Source organism: Capsaspora owczarzaki (assembly GCF_000151315.2).
Source record: "Capsaspora owczarzaki ATCC 30864 unplaced genomic scaffold supercont2.16, whole genome shotgun sequence".
Lineage (NCBI taxonomy): Eukaryota > Filasterea > Ministeriida > Capsasporidae > Capsaspora > Capsaspora owczarzaki.
In genome coordinates, this window is record NW_011887307.1 from 675,784 (window position 1) to 690,936 (window position 15,153).

Consider the following 15,153-nt stretch of genomic DNA (forward strand, 5'->3'; position numbering starts at 1 on the left):
AGGGCGTGCGGAGAGGAATGGGAAAAAGGCACACTGTGATTGTGACGTGCCGTGCCCTGCTCCACCTCTCTTGTTCCCCAAAACTCGCTCATGCCACACCCCAAAGTGTAAGCGAATCTCGACGAGAATGAAAGGACGCAAATGAAGAGTTGACGCAACAGGAAAGAGGCAGCGAAAAAACCAGGAATAAATTCAAAAACAACGACATTTTGTTTTTCGCCACTTTAAGCGCCACCACGCATGAGACCAAGAACACCCTTGATGCCAATAATCCAATCACCGCCATCCGCAACAGACGTCACGAGCATGTGATGAATCTGGCCAACGGCAAGAGCATTGTTTGCACCGAGAGCTGCAAAAGCAAAACACACACAAAAACGAGGAAAAGTATGTCGAGCAGCGTGAGCGAACCAAGTGTGTGACAACAGTTCCGAAAACATCCAACAAAGAATGCCACAAACCCCTACCTTGTGCAAGCTGGTTCAAAAGGGTGATGCCGTGCTCAGACACTTGACGACGACGGAGTTTGGCGTAAAGCGCCCCGAGGCGACGACGAATGTCTTCCACCTTCCTCTGTGTTGCGCGAAGAAAAACAAGGAAACAAAATCAGACCATTTCAAGGAAAGAAAAAAAGCTCTCAACATTCAACTTTGCCACTTTGTTCTACTCACAGCTTGCGTTGCGCGGAAGGGCTCGAGAGCGGCATCCAGAGCGGCGACAATGGGCGCATATTCCTCCGGCATGGGAGGTTCGGGCTCGGCGACGGGAGCAGGCGGAGCAGCAGGGCGCGCTTGTTGTTGCTGCTGCTGCTGTTGTTGTTGTTGTTGGGGTTGCTGGAACTGGTGCTGCGGCTGTGGCTGGCCAAACTGGTTGAGCTGCGGCTGTTGCTGGGCAAATGCTGGCTGTCCGACGAAAGGGGCGCCAAACGGAGCAGAGGCGGGCTGCTGCTGGTGTTGGACGACAGCAGGCGCCTGGTAGGGCGCATCAAACGCAGTAGTGGCAGCAGCTTGCTGCGGCACGCCGACTTGCTGTGGCGGCGCAGGTTGGGCTGGGGCAGGCTGCGAGAACCCGTAAGGCGACAGCTGCTGGGGCAGCGGCTGCATCTGGTGCTGCTGCACAGGAGGCGCAGGGCTTGCAAAGGGCTGACCCGGCGCGCCCGGAGCCGGATAACCGGCAGGAGCGCCGAGCGGAGACATGATGGGCGCAGCGGCAGCAGCAGACATGCGAGCAACCGCAGCAGGCTCGGACAGCAGGGCGGGAGGAGGATCGTTCCAGCGCTTGTCGGCGACCGGCGGCGGTCCAGCGGCGACAGGAGGCTGATTGGCAAGAGTTCCACCGACGAAAGTGGGTCCCGCGTTGAACGTCGAAAGCGGGGCTTGCATTCCGTTCACACGGCCAGGGGAGGCGCTGGCCGCAGGATTCCACGGGACGTTGTTGTTGTTGTTCAGAGCGGCAGAGTTGTCGTACGGGGAAGCGAATCCAGCAAATCCATTGCTCGACGCAGGAGACTGGAAGTGCTGCTGAGGCTGCTGAGGCTGCGATGGGACGCCATATTGCTGGAAAGGCGATGGCTGGGCGAAAGCTTGCGAGTTGTAGCCGCCGTGAGTTGGGGTCTGGAACGACGAATGAGCAGCAGCATTCGGCTGCTGTTGGAACAGCTGGTTTGGTTGTTGATACGCCTGTCGTTGCTGCTGTTGCTGCAGTTGCTGTTGTTGTTGCAGTTGCAGCTGCTGTTGTTGCTGTTGCAGTTGTTGCTGCTGCAACTGAAGCTGGCGCTGCTCTTGCGCCTTCTTGGCAAGCAGTTCATCGGTTGAAACGAGCTGCTTGATTTCAAAGGGCGCAACGGGCTTGCCACCGGCTCCAGTCGCCACTTGCAAACGGTAGCGCAGCAAAACAGAATCGGCATCTGCCGCACTGGTCATGTTCAAGTATGACAACGCCGTTTGCAGACGACCCTGGGAGGAGAGCAAATCAGCGTAGTGGCGGTACTTGGGCTGGAGCAGTTCCTGCTCCTCGGCGCTGACTTGCTGGCCTTGACGCTCGCCCGTAAAGAGCAGCGATTGGCGGAAGACAAGAGCCGTCTCCATGGTGTCTTGCAGCGCAAACGCGTCCGCGCGATCGCCGTGCAGGGCGAGCCACAGCTCTACAGACTTGACAAAGTTGCCAGCATACATGTAGCACTGCAGTGCATCCATGCGCAGAGCGTCGCCGCCCTCTGTGAGCAGGCGCTCGGCAAGGGAGCCTGAAAAAAAGAAAGAAAAAGAAGAAAAAAAGAAGCCGCAAGCATCAAACAGGTTCCGAAACAACCAAGTCAGGACCACATTTTGAGCGACGCAAACAAGAAAATAAAAAGAGTCATTTGCAGCAAATAACTCGTACCGGCGAACTGGGCAAAGCTATGGGGATGGGACGAGCAGAACAAGGCAAGCGCCTCGCGCCAATGTCGCAAATCAACCGAGCTGACAAGGCGAGCGTAGCTGTTGTGGGTGATGATGGACAAAATCTAAACCAAATCGAGAGAAGAGAGAAAGAGAGACAAAAATCCGTGAGCGCCACGAACAAAAAAAAAGCCCAGTCACAACAACAACAACAACAACAACAACAACAACAACAACAAAAAAAAAAAAAAAACCCTTACGCGAGTAAAGTCGGAGGGCTGACGCTTGAAATAGGCATTCTGAGTCCGTGCAATGAGAGCGGGGCCACCAAGCGGAGCAATGAGCAGCGCGTCCGAGAGACGGTTGTTTTCAATGCACAGCGAAACGGCGCGCTCAAAGTCGCGAACAATCAGAGCCCGGATGATGAGCGACTCGTTCTCGTCGTGAGAAACGAGCTGCAACGGCCGCGATGAGGCATCAAGCGAGCCAGAGTCCAACTCTGAACCAAGGGCGTCGCCATCCGCAATGTTGTTGCTGTGCGACGCTGCTGGCGAAAGAGGGGAGGACGCTTCGAGCGAGATGCCGAGTGCTGCAATGCGACGCTCCAGATCGGCGGAATCAAAGCCGAGCTGTTGGGCATGCCCGACACCGGACAGACGAGCGTGGATGAGCTGCCAGACATTCGTGTCCAGCTTATCGCCCGTCTGCTGCGCAGCCTGGAGCTTTGCCACGGAAAACTCTGCCAGGGACCGCGGGCCATTCTGACCGACCAGCGCAGCCTGAAGCGCATCAACACGCTGGAGCAGCGATCGTTCGGTCGCGACCACCTGCACCTTGACAGATCGGGACGACGCATCAAACGACAGCAGCTTGCCGCCAAAGCCAAACGAGACACCGCATGGGCGACGCAGCCAGCGCGGAGCATGGTTGCGCAAGGGCGCAGGATGAGCGAGAGCCTTGGCAACTTCAGGATCCATTCCAGGACGCAAGGGCTGCTGCGCCTGTTGTTGCTGCTGTTGCTGCTGCTGCTGCTGTTGTTGTTGCTGCTGCTGTCGGTGCTGCGAGCCAAACAAGTCAGAGCCGGCTGCCCCGCCAAAAAGCGACGAGACATTTGCCGCATGCTGCGAGCTCGAGAGCTGGGCATGGTGCGAGTCAAAGCCATGGGCCCCGCCTGCGCCTGTCGCATCAGCGCCATCCTCTGTCATGGAGTGGACTGAAATGCGCCCGTCGAACGACGCGACAGAGACCAACGAAGGGTTTTTGGGGCTCCACTTGACATCGAACACCCAGTTACCGGCCTGAGGCAACTCGCACACGGACTTGCCCGACTCCGGGTCCCAGCACACGACGCGGTTGTCCTTGCCTCCGGAGAGCAGCATGCTGCTGTCCTTGCCGCACCAGGCCAGGGAGAGGACGCCCTTGGTGTGACTCTCGAGGGTGCGAAGGGGCGAGTACGCGTTTCGCAAATCCCAGATGTGCACGACGGGAGCGCGGTCTTCCTCGCTGGCGGTGGCCAGCATGGTGGCCACGTCGGGGTTCCATTCAATCGCACGGCAGCGGCACTTTGTCGACGGGTCGGAGAACTGAATCGCAGGTCGGCTGTTGCGCAAATCCCAAATGACAGACTGGCCCGTCTGCGACGTCGTGGCCAGAATGTGCTGGGCAAGCGCTTGGCGGTTCCACGCAAGCGACACAATGTCGCCCGGGGGCTGAGTGCGAGCGCCGGGGCTCATCGGCTTGGAGATGTTGTTCAAGTCCCAAATGAAAATCTCAGACTCGGACGCGCCGGACGCAAGCAGGTTGGCCTGGAACGGGTTGAAGTCGACTGTGCGAACGGGGCCCTTGTGTTGCTCTGTGCGCGCGACGATCGCCGCGTTGATGTCACCACTGGATTGTGAAAACAGTGCAGAGTGAGAGATAGATGTGGATGAGCGAGCACTGCAGAATGAATAGAATGAACGAATGATGAGCCGCCTTACCGGGCGATGGCAGCAGCCGAGAAGAGCTGGAGAACGCCGCCATCCATGCCACCCGCGATGAATCCAGCTGGCAACTCGTCGTCGTTTGCACTGGTCGCCTGCGCACCCCAAGCGAGCGATTGGAACCTGTAGCAAAGAGGTGGGGAACAGATCAACAGTGAGTTTGTTGGAAACACCCACCCCAGCCCCCAATTCAAAATGCAATCATTTTCAACAAGGGGTAAGAGGTCGAAAAATTCGCAGTCCGATGAAAATGGAGAGAGAGAGGAAGAGGGCGAGAGGTGAGAAGGGCAGAGATCTCAATCGATTTGCATTGGAAATCTGGCCGCTCGTTGATGTTCTCATCCTCGCCCGTCTGCGTTCATGGCCGAGTGTGAATGAATGTATGCATTGAGAGTAAAACAAGCTGCCGAGTGAAGTCGAGAGTGAAGTCGAGAGTGAAGTAGAGAGTGAAGTAGAGAGTGAAGGAGCAAGATTGAAAGAGATCTCGTTTCTCCTTTTGTTTGATAGGGGAAATGGTATGGGGATGGGGTTAGGGGTGGGGAGGGGTTAGGGTTGAACTGAACGCGAATGCAAGCGGATGATGAACGCAGGCGCGCAGAGGAGGAGGAGGAGGAGGAGAAGGGGGAAGAGGGAAGAGGGGTTGAGTGAATGAATGGACGAGATGACGCACCGCTGTGAGATTGGAAGAGCGCCAATCGGTTTGCTGCTGGTGCTGGTACTGCTGCTGCCCTCTCCATGATGCTGAACGGATGATCCAGATGCGGATCCGGAGGACGGTCCGACGGCGTAGAGCTCGAGCACGGCGCTGGTGCTGAACGTCGCATCGAGCTGCTGCGCGGCCGTGCCTGCTGCAAGAAGCGTCTCCTGCGGGCTCCACGCCACACACGACGTGCGCTCAATCTCGTGAAGGCGCATTTTCTGAGAAGTGAAGTGGAAAAAAGGAAGGAAAAGCAAAAAAAAAAAAATGAGAAAAAAAAAAAAGAGAAAAAAGAGAAAAAAGAGAAAAAAAGAAAAAAAAAAAAAAAAAAAAGAAGAGTGTAAGAAAAAGGATGAAATTCTACATTCACTCCCCACTTTGAAGCAAAAAGACCAAAGTGCTGGGTGCAATCGAAACAGAGGAAGGGACATCGCAGGCACATCTGGTGGCAGGCGAATCGCAAAAAAAAAAATTCCCAAAACGATGGAAACGGCGCTGAGAAAGTCGAACATAACACGTAAAAATGTCAACGTGGGATTGGGCCAACACGACACACAATACACGCCATACAAGGGAAAAGGAAACAAAAGGGGTTCAACAGGCACAAAAGGAAAACGCAAACAACAACACCTCGAGTTTTATGCGGTCGTGTCCACAGACGACGTGGCATTGTTCAAGTGTGCAAGAATGAGCTCGCACTTGGACTTGAGCTTGAGCACGGATTCAAACAAGAGATCACCCGGTGGCAGAGCGCCCGTCGATTCAATGGAGACTGCGCAGGGCACGACGCAAGCGTGAGCATCACTTGTAAACAAAAAAAAAAAAAAAAAAAAAAAAAAAAACAAGGCCCGCCGCTTCCGTCCACGAGATTGCCAACTTCACGTCATGGTTGGGCGTGCAGCTTCACCAACAAAACTTACACAAAAAGTGGTCGCGAACTCGTCGCATCTTGACAGCAGAGGCAAGACGTTCGTGACGGAAAATCTCGCGGCTGCACGTGTCTCGACGCGCATCAATAACATAGGCAGTGGGCACGCCTATGAAACGTCCAAGGGAACATCCAAACACACAAAGATACCATTATCGTTAGACCGTCTTTCATAAACAAAAAAGCAAAACAAAAACAAATGCGAAACTGCAAGAAAACCCTTACCATTCTCGTTGCGGACGCCAATGGTGCCTGGCGAGAAGCACTTTTGCAACAAGTAGGCATCGTCGCCAGTGACTGGTCGTGTCAAGATAATTTCAGGCAACAGACGATACGAGGCAGTGCCGACCGGCGAGAACTTTGCGTGGTCTCGACCAATGCTCTTGATGCAGTGCATCTCGCAGGCGACAGCCTGACCAGGGCGGAGCTTGGCAATAAGAATATCGTCGTGCACGGGGGCGATCGGAGCGTCTTGGAACTGTGCTTCTTGATCGCCCTTTGGCACCCAGACAATATCCGACGACAAGACTCGAGAGTTGATGTACTTTTCCGTGTCGTCGGTAGCGTTAGGAGATGCGTGCGGGTTCTTTGTGCACTTGACCTGAAGTGACCCCCAAAACAATCAAAAGACGAAACAAAATGAGAAACACACACCACAAGAATGACGAAATAATGCGGCATCCAGCAGAAATGATACAACTGATCCTCCTCTTCACTGCCATCGACAATCCATCCATCAATACTCGATGTTTGCGTTTGTGCTTTGTTTTGCGCGTACATCAAGGGTAAAGACCAGGGTGTTGCGGTCGGTGGCTTGAGTGTCGGGTGTGTCGCGCGTCTCAAAGTATCGGGGATCGGCGCGGATTGGCACAAGACCAAGCCGGTGAGCAAGGGCCTCGTCGTGGATGATGCTAGTGTTGTTTGTGAAGAAGACAGTCTCGATGGCCATGGTGGGGACCTCGGCGATCAGAATACGGCGGAAGGCATTAGCAATGGCCGCATCGACGCCCACCATGTCGAACGTGACGGCCATGGGATCGTCCGGATCCGTCTCGATGCGCTCAATGCGAAAGCCCGCTGCAAACTTGCCAAAGTCCCAGGCGAGCTCGGCGGCCTCCTCGGGAAAGTTGGCTGGGAAGTCAATCGAGGCTGCGTTTTCCACGCGGTCCGCTTCGAGCACCACCCGCGAGCGAATCTCCTGCATGGCGCGCTTTCCGGCGTCGCGGCGGTCCTCCACCGAGCCCAGGTGTGCAGGCGACATTGAGGCCTGGGTGGTTGCAGCCGCACTGGCGCCCGCACGTGGCTTGCTTGAGCTCTTGCTGCCGGTGGGAGCCAAAGACGACGTGTCCATTGCGCCGCCAGACGACGTCGACGTGGTTCGCTTGCGGCCAGACATTGTGGAAGAAGTGTGTCAAAGAAGGAAAAAGATTGGTGAAAATGGGGTTTCGGAGTGGAAAGGGAAGAGGGGGAATAGACACAAGGAAAAAAAAAAAAGCAAAGAAAAGCAAAATAGAAAAAGAGTGAGACTGCACGTATAGAACAACCTGAATAAGGACTAAAAAGCAAGCATGCAGGTGCAGAAGAAGCGAGTGATTGAAAATAGAGTCACAATTGAAGGCCGGGGGGGGGGAGATAGAGCGAAATTCGTAACAGGAGCCAAGACTTGTTGCTCGCGCCAAATGCTCAAAGTCAAAATTTCAAAGAGCCAGAGGCAAGGGTGGTCTCAAATTTTTGTCCGGTTGCTGGGAGCAGTTATTTTTGTATATCGCTTCAGTTCAAATTGTGCACCCGCTTCATCATGACCGAGCCGTCGTACCTGACAGACGTATGTTTTCTCACCGAAAAGTTATGAGCGAACGGAATCGAGTCGGGCGGGCACGCTGTTGACAACGTTCTGACAACGCTGCTTTTCTCGTGTTCTTTCCAGTCAGTATCTACGTAGGAATCGAGAGCAACACTTTTTTTTTTCGCCATGGGCGCTGGCAGCATTTTGGTTTTCCGAGGAGCAACACTTTTTTTCATCGCCGACATTTTGGTTTCCGCAGAGCAACAGTTGGTTTTTTTTTCTCCGCCAACAGTGGTTTCACTTTTTGAAATAAGGGGAGACAAAAGACAAGGAGAGGGCCGCAGAGAAAAGACGAGAGATGGGAGGGGTGGGAAGTGCAGTTTCCAATTTTTATCAGGAGTTGAGACTCTCGTGCGAGGACTCGATAATTTCTAAGATATGAGGACGGTGCGGCAGTATGTGAAGTTCCGAAGCGTCAAGTCTGGTCTGATGCATCCCAGTCTGTCAATGAACTTTTTGCTTTCGCCCGCTTTCGCTTCAACGCACGTTTCGTTCACATTGACATAATGGACCGTACTCTTGGAGACGTCATCGACCAACACCTCATCCTCAGTTCCATTTTGAACCTTCCGGCTGACCACGAGATACGCAAGTGGCCGGTTGCGGACGTCGCTCTCGTCGACTGGCCAGTGATGCAACAGCTTTTGAATGAGGAACTGCCAGTCGACGACAAGCCGGCCACGAAGGCCAAGAGGCTCGTCGCCTTCAACCTGCTCCAACATTTGCTCGATCAAGCGACGATTGGAGCTCCCCCCGTGGTGCCTCACCTGCGCGAATCCGATACCCCGACGCGCTTCAAAGGCGTCGTGAACGGAGTGCTCTCGCTCACAAACGGCGCTGTGCTGTCCGCGGCCGCTGTCGTTGACAGTTCCACTCAACCGTTTGCTTCCATGGACCTGCTTCAGCAGTATCTCGAGGACCGCCTTGGAAATCTCGCTCGCTTGGAGATTGTGACGCTTGATCTCTCTGGCAACGACTTGCGGAACAGTGACATGCCGTACATTGTGACACTCGTCCAAGCACTCAAGTGTCCAGTCGTCAAGTTGCGCTCCAACCGCCTTGGGATGGGCGTCCCAACCACGGATAATAATTCCCCCGTCCACTACCTCGTCTCGCTCGCCGCAGAGAAATACGTGCGTTTTCTTGACATTGTTAACAACTATGTCTCTGCAGTTGATTGGGATCCGGCGTATCGGCAATTCACAAGCAACAACGAGACGACCTGGCGCAAGCTGGTGTACCTTCCTTTGTCCTGGGTGTCCACGCACAAGTGGCAGTCGAGTATCTGTGGTGAACACACCGACGCAGCAATGGACTGTCACAACAAGTTCTACTGGGCCGGTCTGACCGATCCTGTCTTTACGCGGTCCGATCAGCTGCCAGAGCTCAATTAAGTTACTTTGCATGACCAACCTCGGAAGGAAGGTGGTGTAACTACGCGTTTGTGTCGCGGCGATTGCCGCTGTTTTTGATGTCGTTGATTGTTTTCTCTTTTTGGTTTTCTGCTGTCGTTTGCTGTGGGATGTCACATAGAGGATTTGCCCTGCTTGCATGTCAAGAAGAAAACACATTCATTCTCGAGAACGATGTTGCTTATTTGAGTGCGTTCAGGATCGCGGTTTGCAGCTTGGCATACAGCACAAAAAAGTATGGACGCGGTGAATTCTTGGTTTCCTCGCTCTCCATCCAATTGGTCCACACCTCCACCACTTGCTGATTGATAAAGTAGTCTCGGTCCTCCTCTGACGCTGCTTTCAACTTCGCGATGGTGCCAGTCAAGATGGATAAATCTTTTGCTGCAAACCCCAAACTACCCACCGTGCTGAACAGCTGCACACCAGGCAAGGGGATGTACTGCAAAATATTCAGTGCATTGCGCAGACCCGCTTCAATCACCGTCCATACCGTCTTTGAAAAAAACTCGTTCCGTATTCGTGTCAATCCGGAAATTCACGTACGCAATCATCGACGCACGAATCATCAGCATTTCTCGCGATTTATCAACATTGATTAACTTATTCAGCTCCACCGGTAATAATCGAATATCAGGTCCAATGAATTTATTGAAAATATCAACATATCGGCTGGGAACACTCGGAACCATTCGCTTGAAGTAAGTCATCATTTGTGGCCAATACTCTTCCCCAACTTCATCTCGTACATAGTTCAGATAATTCAGCACCTGAACTGGCTGCGGATTCATTGCTTTGATTCGCCCAGGTGTCGTAATCAGCACACCAAGGCTCAGTTTCAATCGCTCGTCTTCTTTCAAATTTTTCAACCCTCGAATGGCATCAATCAGCTGGTTGACGTGCAGATCCATCCAGAATTTCGGGATGCTCGGGTCGGATGGTTGTAGAGAATAGTGAGGAAAATACGGTGTCAAGTCTTCGCCGGAAGGATTGGGTAAATCCCCACCTACTTTTTTTGAGCAACCAGCATCATTCCGCCCTCCACCGTCTTCAAATACTTCTCCAGCTGCGCACCCTTCTTGAACTCATCCCAGTCCGGCTCCGCCAACGGCTCCATCTGCTCTGGATCCATTCCCATGGAAAGAGTTGTTGATGGCGGATTTCCATTCGCTTGCTCGCTCCTCCTTCCCGCACCGGCTCCATCGCCGTCGATTGTATGGTGCAATCTGATCACAAGCAGTGTATTGATCGGAGTGTGCCATCTTCCTAAAACGAGTCATGATGGTTCAGTCTTCCCATTTTGTTGCGATGCCACCAAAGCCGACAGAGAAACGCTCGGCATCTGCCTCCGTAGATGCTTCTGGGGACAAGTCGGCTACTGACCAGGAGGATAACGACATGGCAGCTCCCAACCATCCAAACAAAAAGGCCAATGTGGAAGTAAGTGGACGGCCTGTCAAATTTTTAACGCTTTTTCTCTTGGCGTTTGTCGCGTGGTCTCGCTCCAAGGTCCTCGCCGACGCTCTTCTTGACATGGTGACTGCTCCTCTCACATGATGACTCATCAACCTACGAGCGTTGTCGTCGTCGCACCGAAAGCCGAAAGCCGCTTTTTTTCTTTCTTTTTTTGCAACCAATCCTCGAGTCTTCTCCCTTGCTCCTTGTTCGCTCCGCACCGAGTTTTTGTTTCTCGTCAAATCGCTGGCATGATCTTGGCAGTGGCTTGTCATCTTTGTTATTTTGGATCCGTTTTTCCTGCCTTTTGCCTTCACTGAGGCCAACACTGGCCAGCTCTCCTCAGGGTCCGATGTCCAATGACCGTTGAGGCTAGTCGCGTGGCTTGTGCGATGGTCGGTGCTTTATGACCAGGAGGAGGTCCATCGGCATCGAAACGGCACTGGCGAGCACCCCCCCCCCCAGCCAATTCGCCCTCTTCCCTCGGCTTTTGAGCGATGTCATAGCGAATCGTTATGAACGGCTTTCGCGTCTACGTTTTTCCGCCGTGTGCTTTGTTTTTTATTGGTTTCTGCTCTTTTGACATTTTTCCTTTCACTTCCCCCTTCTGCTTCACTGGCGCATTTCTCGTCTTCTGCCATGTGAGTTTCCATGCTAGTTTCGACGCGCTTAGCCCGCTTGCTTTTCATGTTGAATTGACAGAATTCGCAGACTGGCCAGAGTTCGTCCAAGTCACAGGATGTGTTCGTCACCGCAGCAGCAGCAAAGGCAGCGGCAGACGCAGAGGCAGCGGCAGGGGCAGCGACAAATGACCATAACCCAACAACGCCCATGGACATTTCCCCCGCCCAACAGGTGAGGAAACGGGTGCAGTTTGATTTGCTAGAGTGTTGTTCTGTTTCTGCGGATAGTTCACTGTATTCTGTCTTCGAATAGGCACCGTCAATCCTCCATCAAGCGGCCACCATTCGCCGCAGCCAGGCAGCAACGGAAGAAGTAGCAGCACCCCGTTCTGTAAGTCGTCAGATATTGCGTTTGTGAAAGAAGATGTTGTGGGCAGGGACTAACTGCTTGTTCGCACGACAGGAGGCTCAGATGATCGAACAGCTCCCAGAAGGTCTTCAAAAATCTTTCGGTCAGTGGCGTCCGGCGAGTGGGTGTTGCATGCTGTTCTGAGCGGCTCATGTGGATGATTGTGACAGAACGCGAGTGGCAGATTCCCGCCCTTCGCACGCACCTGCTTCAGAAGCTGGTGCGCAAGGACGATGACGATGACGATGACGATGAAGAAGACGTCAAGGCCGAGATTGCCGGGCTTCACATGGTCCTCAAAGATCTCCGAACTACAAAACAAGGAGGCAAAGCTTTGAGCGACGTAGTTGCCGCCGGCCTGCAAAAGACGAAATCAAAAGGTCTGATTCAGGCGACTAAACTACTTCATTGGGCCGACGACTGGTTGACGGAACAAGGTGAGAACTGATCTGTGTGTGTGTGTGTGTGTGTGTGTGTGTGTGTGTGTGTGTGTGTGTGTGTGTGTGTGTGTGTGTGTCTGTGTGTGTGTGTGTGTGTGTGTGTGTGTGTGTGTGTGTGTGTGTGTGTGTGTGTGTGTGTGTGTGTGTGTGTCTGTGTGTGTGTGTGTGTGTGTGTGTGTGTGTGTGTGTGTGTGTGTGTGTGGGCTTTATTGACTTTGTGTACCTTGCCAGGTGACAGCTTTTTGTCTGCTCGCTTCGAACCCGGCGGTATGCCAGACGTGCCCGAGTTTCCGATCCGCCGACGAGCTGTGGAAGACAGGTGTCTCAACTTGCTGCAGCTGAGTATTCAGGGTTTGCAATACCCTTCTCGTGGTCACTTCCCACTCTGGCAAATGATCTCGATGAGAGGAATGGGCAAAACTTCGTTCGGTGTCCAGCTGCTGTCCATGCTCTCAACTCGTTTGGAGGAGGACACTTGTGAGGTCAGTCTGGCATTGCATATGTAGTTTGACTTGATTCGTATCTTTTTGCTCAACTTACAAAGCGTGTCTCGTGTCGCATTGTAGTTGGATCGCGATGAGAAGCTCCTGGTTTCATCCGTTCTGAAAAACCCGAGACGAGTCTACATCGACTTCAACGGTCTTGGCGATGCCATTAGCTCCCCCGACCATGATCCGAAACGGAGCCTGCTCGCGCCTCGTTTGGTTGCTCGTGCTGAGCTCGGCACCAGCATCAAGATCGCACGATTCAACGCTGCTTTTTGCGCAGCAGAGCCCAACTTCAACGGCGACGCTGTGCTGAACAGAATCTTCGCGGCGCATCGAGCAAAGAATCACATCCGAGACGATGAGGTCGCGCTTTTGTTCATTCACGTGGACGAAGTCCAACTTGCTCACGAGGCTCTCGTCTTAGAGTTGCAGCGAAATGCGCGGGAAGATTTCATCAAGAATTCAACCCGGACCAAGGAGCAAGTCGAGTCGTATGTGACCAGCCCGGCAGCCATCGCGGACTTCAAGTTAAAGGCCAGTGACCGCTTCAAAACAGAAGTCGCCCGGCTCTTGAACTATAATTTTTCTGGCCGATCCCTGCCGAACCTGGTCGTCCTCCTTTTCACCGGGACTGGCGACGCCGGAGTGAGATTCCAGCCGAACCAAAATGGAATTATGCCGCTCGACCTCGAACCCTTGAGCCAGGAAGACAGCCTAGCTTTTGTTCAACGATCGGCCCGATCGACGACACCCTGGCATTCTGACTGGTTTCAAGACCCTGCCTTTCAACGTCTGGTCGCGGATTTGGGCGGCTCCCCGCAACTTCTCGCCGCGCTTGTTGCCAGTCGTCCCAAGCAACTTTCCCGCCCTCCTGGTGCCCCGGCTGCCAAAAACAAGGTGCTTTTCGAGGTCGCGCTCAGCTTTCTGCAAACGGAGAGTGTTATCAAACACAATCGCGATTTGTCGTCGAGCGTTGCGCTACGGATGCTGTGGCTGACAATGACCCACACCTATGTGCCACCCGACTATGTGATGAATCCGACAACCGGTGAAACAGTGCAAGATTTGGCCGAGACGGGAGGCGCTACTCTGGTCCGAAAGGTCGCTGATCATGTTGGACTTCGTGTACCGATTGTCCTGCTGCGACCCATCCTTGCCAAGATCCCTGTTGCCGAACGTGCACCCATTTTGGATCTTTTCACATTTCCTTACCAACCGAACAGTGGTCGGGCCTTTGAGCTTGGCCTCGTGGCCACTCTCGCCATTCGCTTCGGTCAACAAGTCCGGCCGTTCACAATTCACAACTTGTTCGGCATTTCTCCCGATGTCCCGCTTCCCTTCGGCAGCGACAGCACGCAGAGCCTCGAGGCCCCTCGGACCTTCCGAACGACTGCGGCGCCCGTACTGAATGCAGTGCAAGACACGAGCCCGTTCGTAATCTCGACCGCCTCGAAACCGACTTTCGATGCTGCCGAAGCCGTGGATGCTGTCGACATCTGGATGGGCACGAAAGTTCGAGTTCAAGCAGACGCTCCTGGAGTGGTCTTTTTGCACGCTGCAAGCACGTCAGAATTTGATGCACGTCTCGTCTTAGAGAGCATGAACGATGACGAGCGACCGTTGCTGATTCTTCTGCAAGCAACGGACGAAGACTTGCCCAAGAAGGGTGACGCAGCTAACAGGACCGCCAAACTCTTCAAAGCGTATTCGGCCATTCGCAATTCGACCTTTGGCAGCAAATTCGACATTGTTTTGTGTGTTGTGACTTCGACAACGCTGACAATGTCGTGCCGGAAGGCGTGGCAGATCGGACTCGAGAAAGCTGCCACTAATACGGGTACACAAGCCCCGCCGCTCTGGATGCTCGATCCGAACGATGCTGCTCCGCTGATGTCAACGTTCCGGCATGCTACAGTGGTTTCTGATCCGACATCGGCCTCTGTTGACGAGCTCTAAAGTGTCTCCTCTGCGTTCTTGGGTTTTAGTTTTCGTGGTGGATGTGCTTGTCTTTGTCATTGCTTGTTTGTCTTTACTTGTTTGTGTTTTCTTGTTTGTTTCCTCGTTTGTTTGGGCGAATGATTGTCGTCTGTGTCATCATCGTGTGCCACCCCGCTTGTCCGCAAAAGTTATACCCTTTCTCTCGAATGATTTTATGCGAAATCCATGACGCAAACATTTGCAATGCAATGAGTGAGAAGCATTCCTGGAGGTAAGGTGGAGAAAAACAAGGACTGAGAACGCTGCTGAATTGTCCGCACTGGTGCAACAACCAGGCTGTCGTCCCCTTCAAGATGACGATTGAGAGGCTGCGACAACTCAACTATCAAGACGGATTCGACATGTTCAAGAGTCTGCCCGGTTTGGCCGAGAAAATTGCGTTCAAGCATGCGTGGAAGCCAGTGTATGACTTGGTCAAGTTGTTCAATGGTATTCCAGAACGATACGAAGCCTCTGCACCGAATGTCATTTCCGACGCAGTGTCAAAGTCGCGAATC

The 15,153-nt window shown here is 53.4% G+C and overlaps 5 protein-coding genes across 5 annotated transcripts; 2 read left to right on the top strand and 3 right to left on the bottom strand.

Annotated features, from left to right (window-relative positions):
- Positions 1–128: 128 nt before the first annotated feature.
- Positions 129–5,367, bottom strand: CAOG_07940 (SEC31B protein). Its single transcript, XM_004342978.2, has 7 exons — positions 5,031–5,367; positions 4,358–4,483; positions 2,639–4,265; positions 2,380–2,503; positions 672–2,242; positions 468–573; positions 129–352 (listed from the first exon to the last, which is right to left on the bottom strand). Exons 1-7 carry the CDS (start codon positions 5,273–5,275, stop codon positions 225–227), a joined length of 3,927 nt encoding a protein of 1,308 aa, XP_004343028.1. The 5' UTR covers positions 5,276–5,367; the 3' UTR covers positions 129–224.
- Positions 5,368–5,401: 34 nt separating this feature from the next.
- Positions 5,402–7,530, bottom strand: CAOG_07941 (polymerase I polypeptide C). The gene is made up of 4 exons (XM_004342979.2): positions 6,764–7,530; positions 6,211–6,586; positions 5,978–6,094; positions 5,402–5,829 (listed from the first exon to the last, which is right to left on the bottom strand). The coding sequence occupies exons 1-4, from the start codon at positions 7,379–7,381 to the stop codon at positions 5,696–5,698; spliced, it is 1,245 nt and encodes a 414-aa protein (XP_004343029.1). The 5' UTR covers positions 7,382–7,530; the 3' UTR covers positions 5,402–5,695.
- Positions 7,531–8,337: 807 nt separating this feature from the next.
- CAOG_07942 (hypothetical protein) lies at positions 8,338–9,225 on the top strand (the record flags this gene model as incomplete). The annotated part of the gene is made up of 1 exon (XM_004342980.1): positions 8,338–9,225. The coding sequence occupies one exon, from the start codon at positions 8,338–8,340 to the stop codon at positions 9,223–9,225; it is 888 nt and encodes a 295-aa protein (XP_004343030.1).
- A 199-nt stretch (positions 9,226–9,424) lies between these two features.
- On the bottom strand, positions 9,425–10,381 carry CAOG_07943 (hypothetical protein; the record flags this gene model as incomplete). Its single annotated transcript, XM_004342981.1, has 3 exons — positions 9,425–9,661; positions 9,993–10,170; positions 10,254–10,381. 3 exons carry the CDS (start codon positions 10,379–10,381, stop codon positions 9,425–9,427), a joined length of 543 nt encoding a protein of 180 aa, XP_004343031.1.
- A 170-nt stretch (positions 10,382–10,551) lies between these two features.
- Positions 10,552–14,614, top strand: CAOG_09138 (hypothetical protein; the record flags this gene model as incomplete). Its single annotated transcript, XM_011272546.1, has 7 exons — positions 10,552–10,683; positions 11,401–11,553; positions 11,635–11,712; positions 11,785–11,833; positions 11,901–12,167; positions 12,402–12,652; positions 12,737–14,614. 7 exons carry the CDS (start codon positions 10,552–10,554, stop codon positions 14,612–14,614), a joined length of 2,808 nt encoding a protein of 935 aa, XP_011270848.1.
- Between the last annotated feature and the right edge of the window lie 539 nt (positions 14,615–15,153).

What these genes read in the sequence shown, in the direction of transcription:
- CAOG_07940 (XM_004342978.2), bottom strand. Translation starts at nt 5,275, where the DNA reads ATGCGCCTTCACGAGATTGAGCGCACGTCGTGTGTGGCGTGGAGCCCG. An exon ending in TCGGCTGCTGCCATCGCCCG is followed by an intron (nt 4,266 to 4,357) that starts GTAAGGCGGCTC and finishes TTCACAATCCAG; the next exon opens with TGGTGACATCAACGCGGCGA. An exon ending in TAGCTTTGCCCAGTTCGCCG is followed by an intron (nt 2,243 to 2,379) that starts GTACGAGTTATT and finishes TCTTTTTTTCAG; the next exon opens with GCTCCCTTGCCGAGCGCCTG.
- CAOG_07941 (XM_004342979.2), bottom strand. Translation starts at nt 7,381, where the DNA reads ATGTCTGGCCGCAAGCGAACCACGTCGACGTCGTCTGGCGGCGCAATG. An exon ending in CCCTGGTCTTTACCCTTGAT is followed by an intron (nt 6,587 to 6,763) that starts GTACGCGCAAAA and finishes GGGTCACTTCAG; the next exon opens with GTCAAGTGCACAAAGAACCC. An exon ending in AGTTCGCGACCACTTTTTGT is followed by an intron (nt 5,830 to 5,977) that starts GTAAGTTTTGTT and finishes TGCCCTGCGCAG; the next exon opens with TCTCCATTGAATCGACGGGC.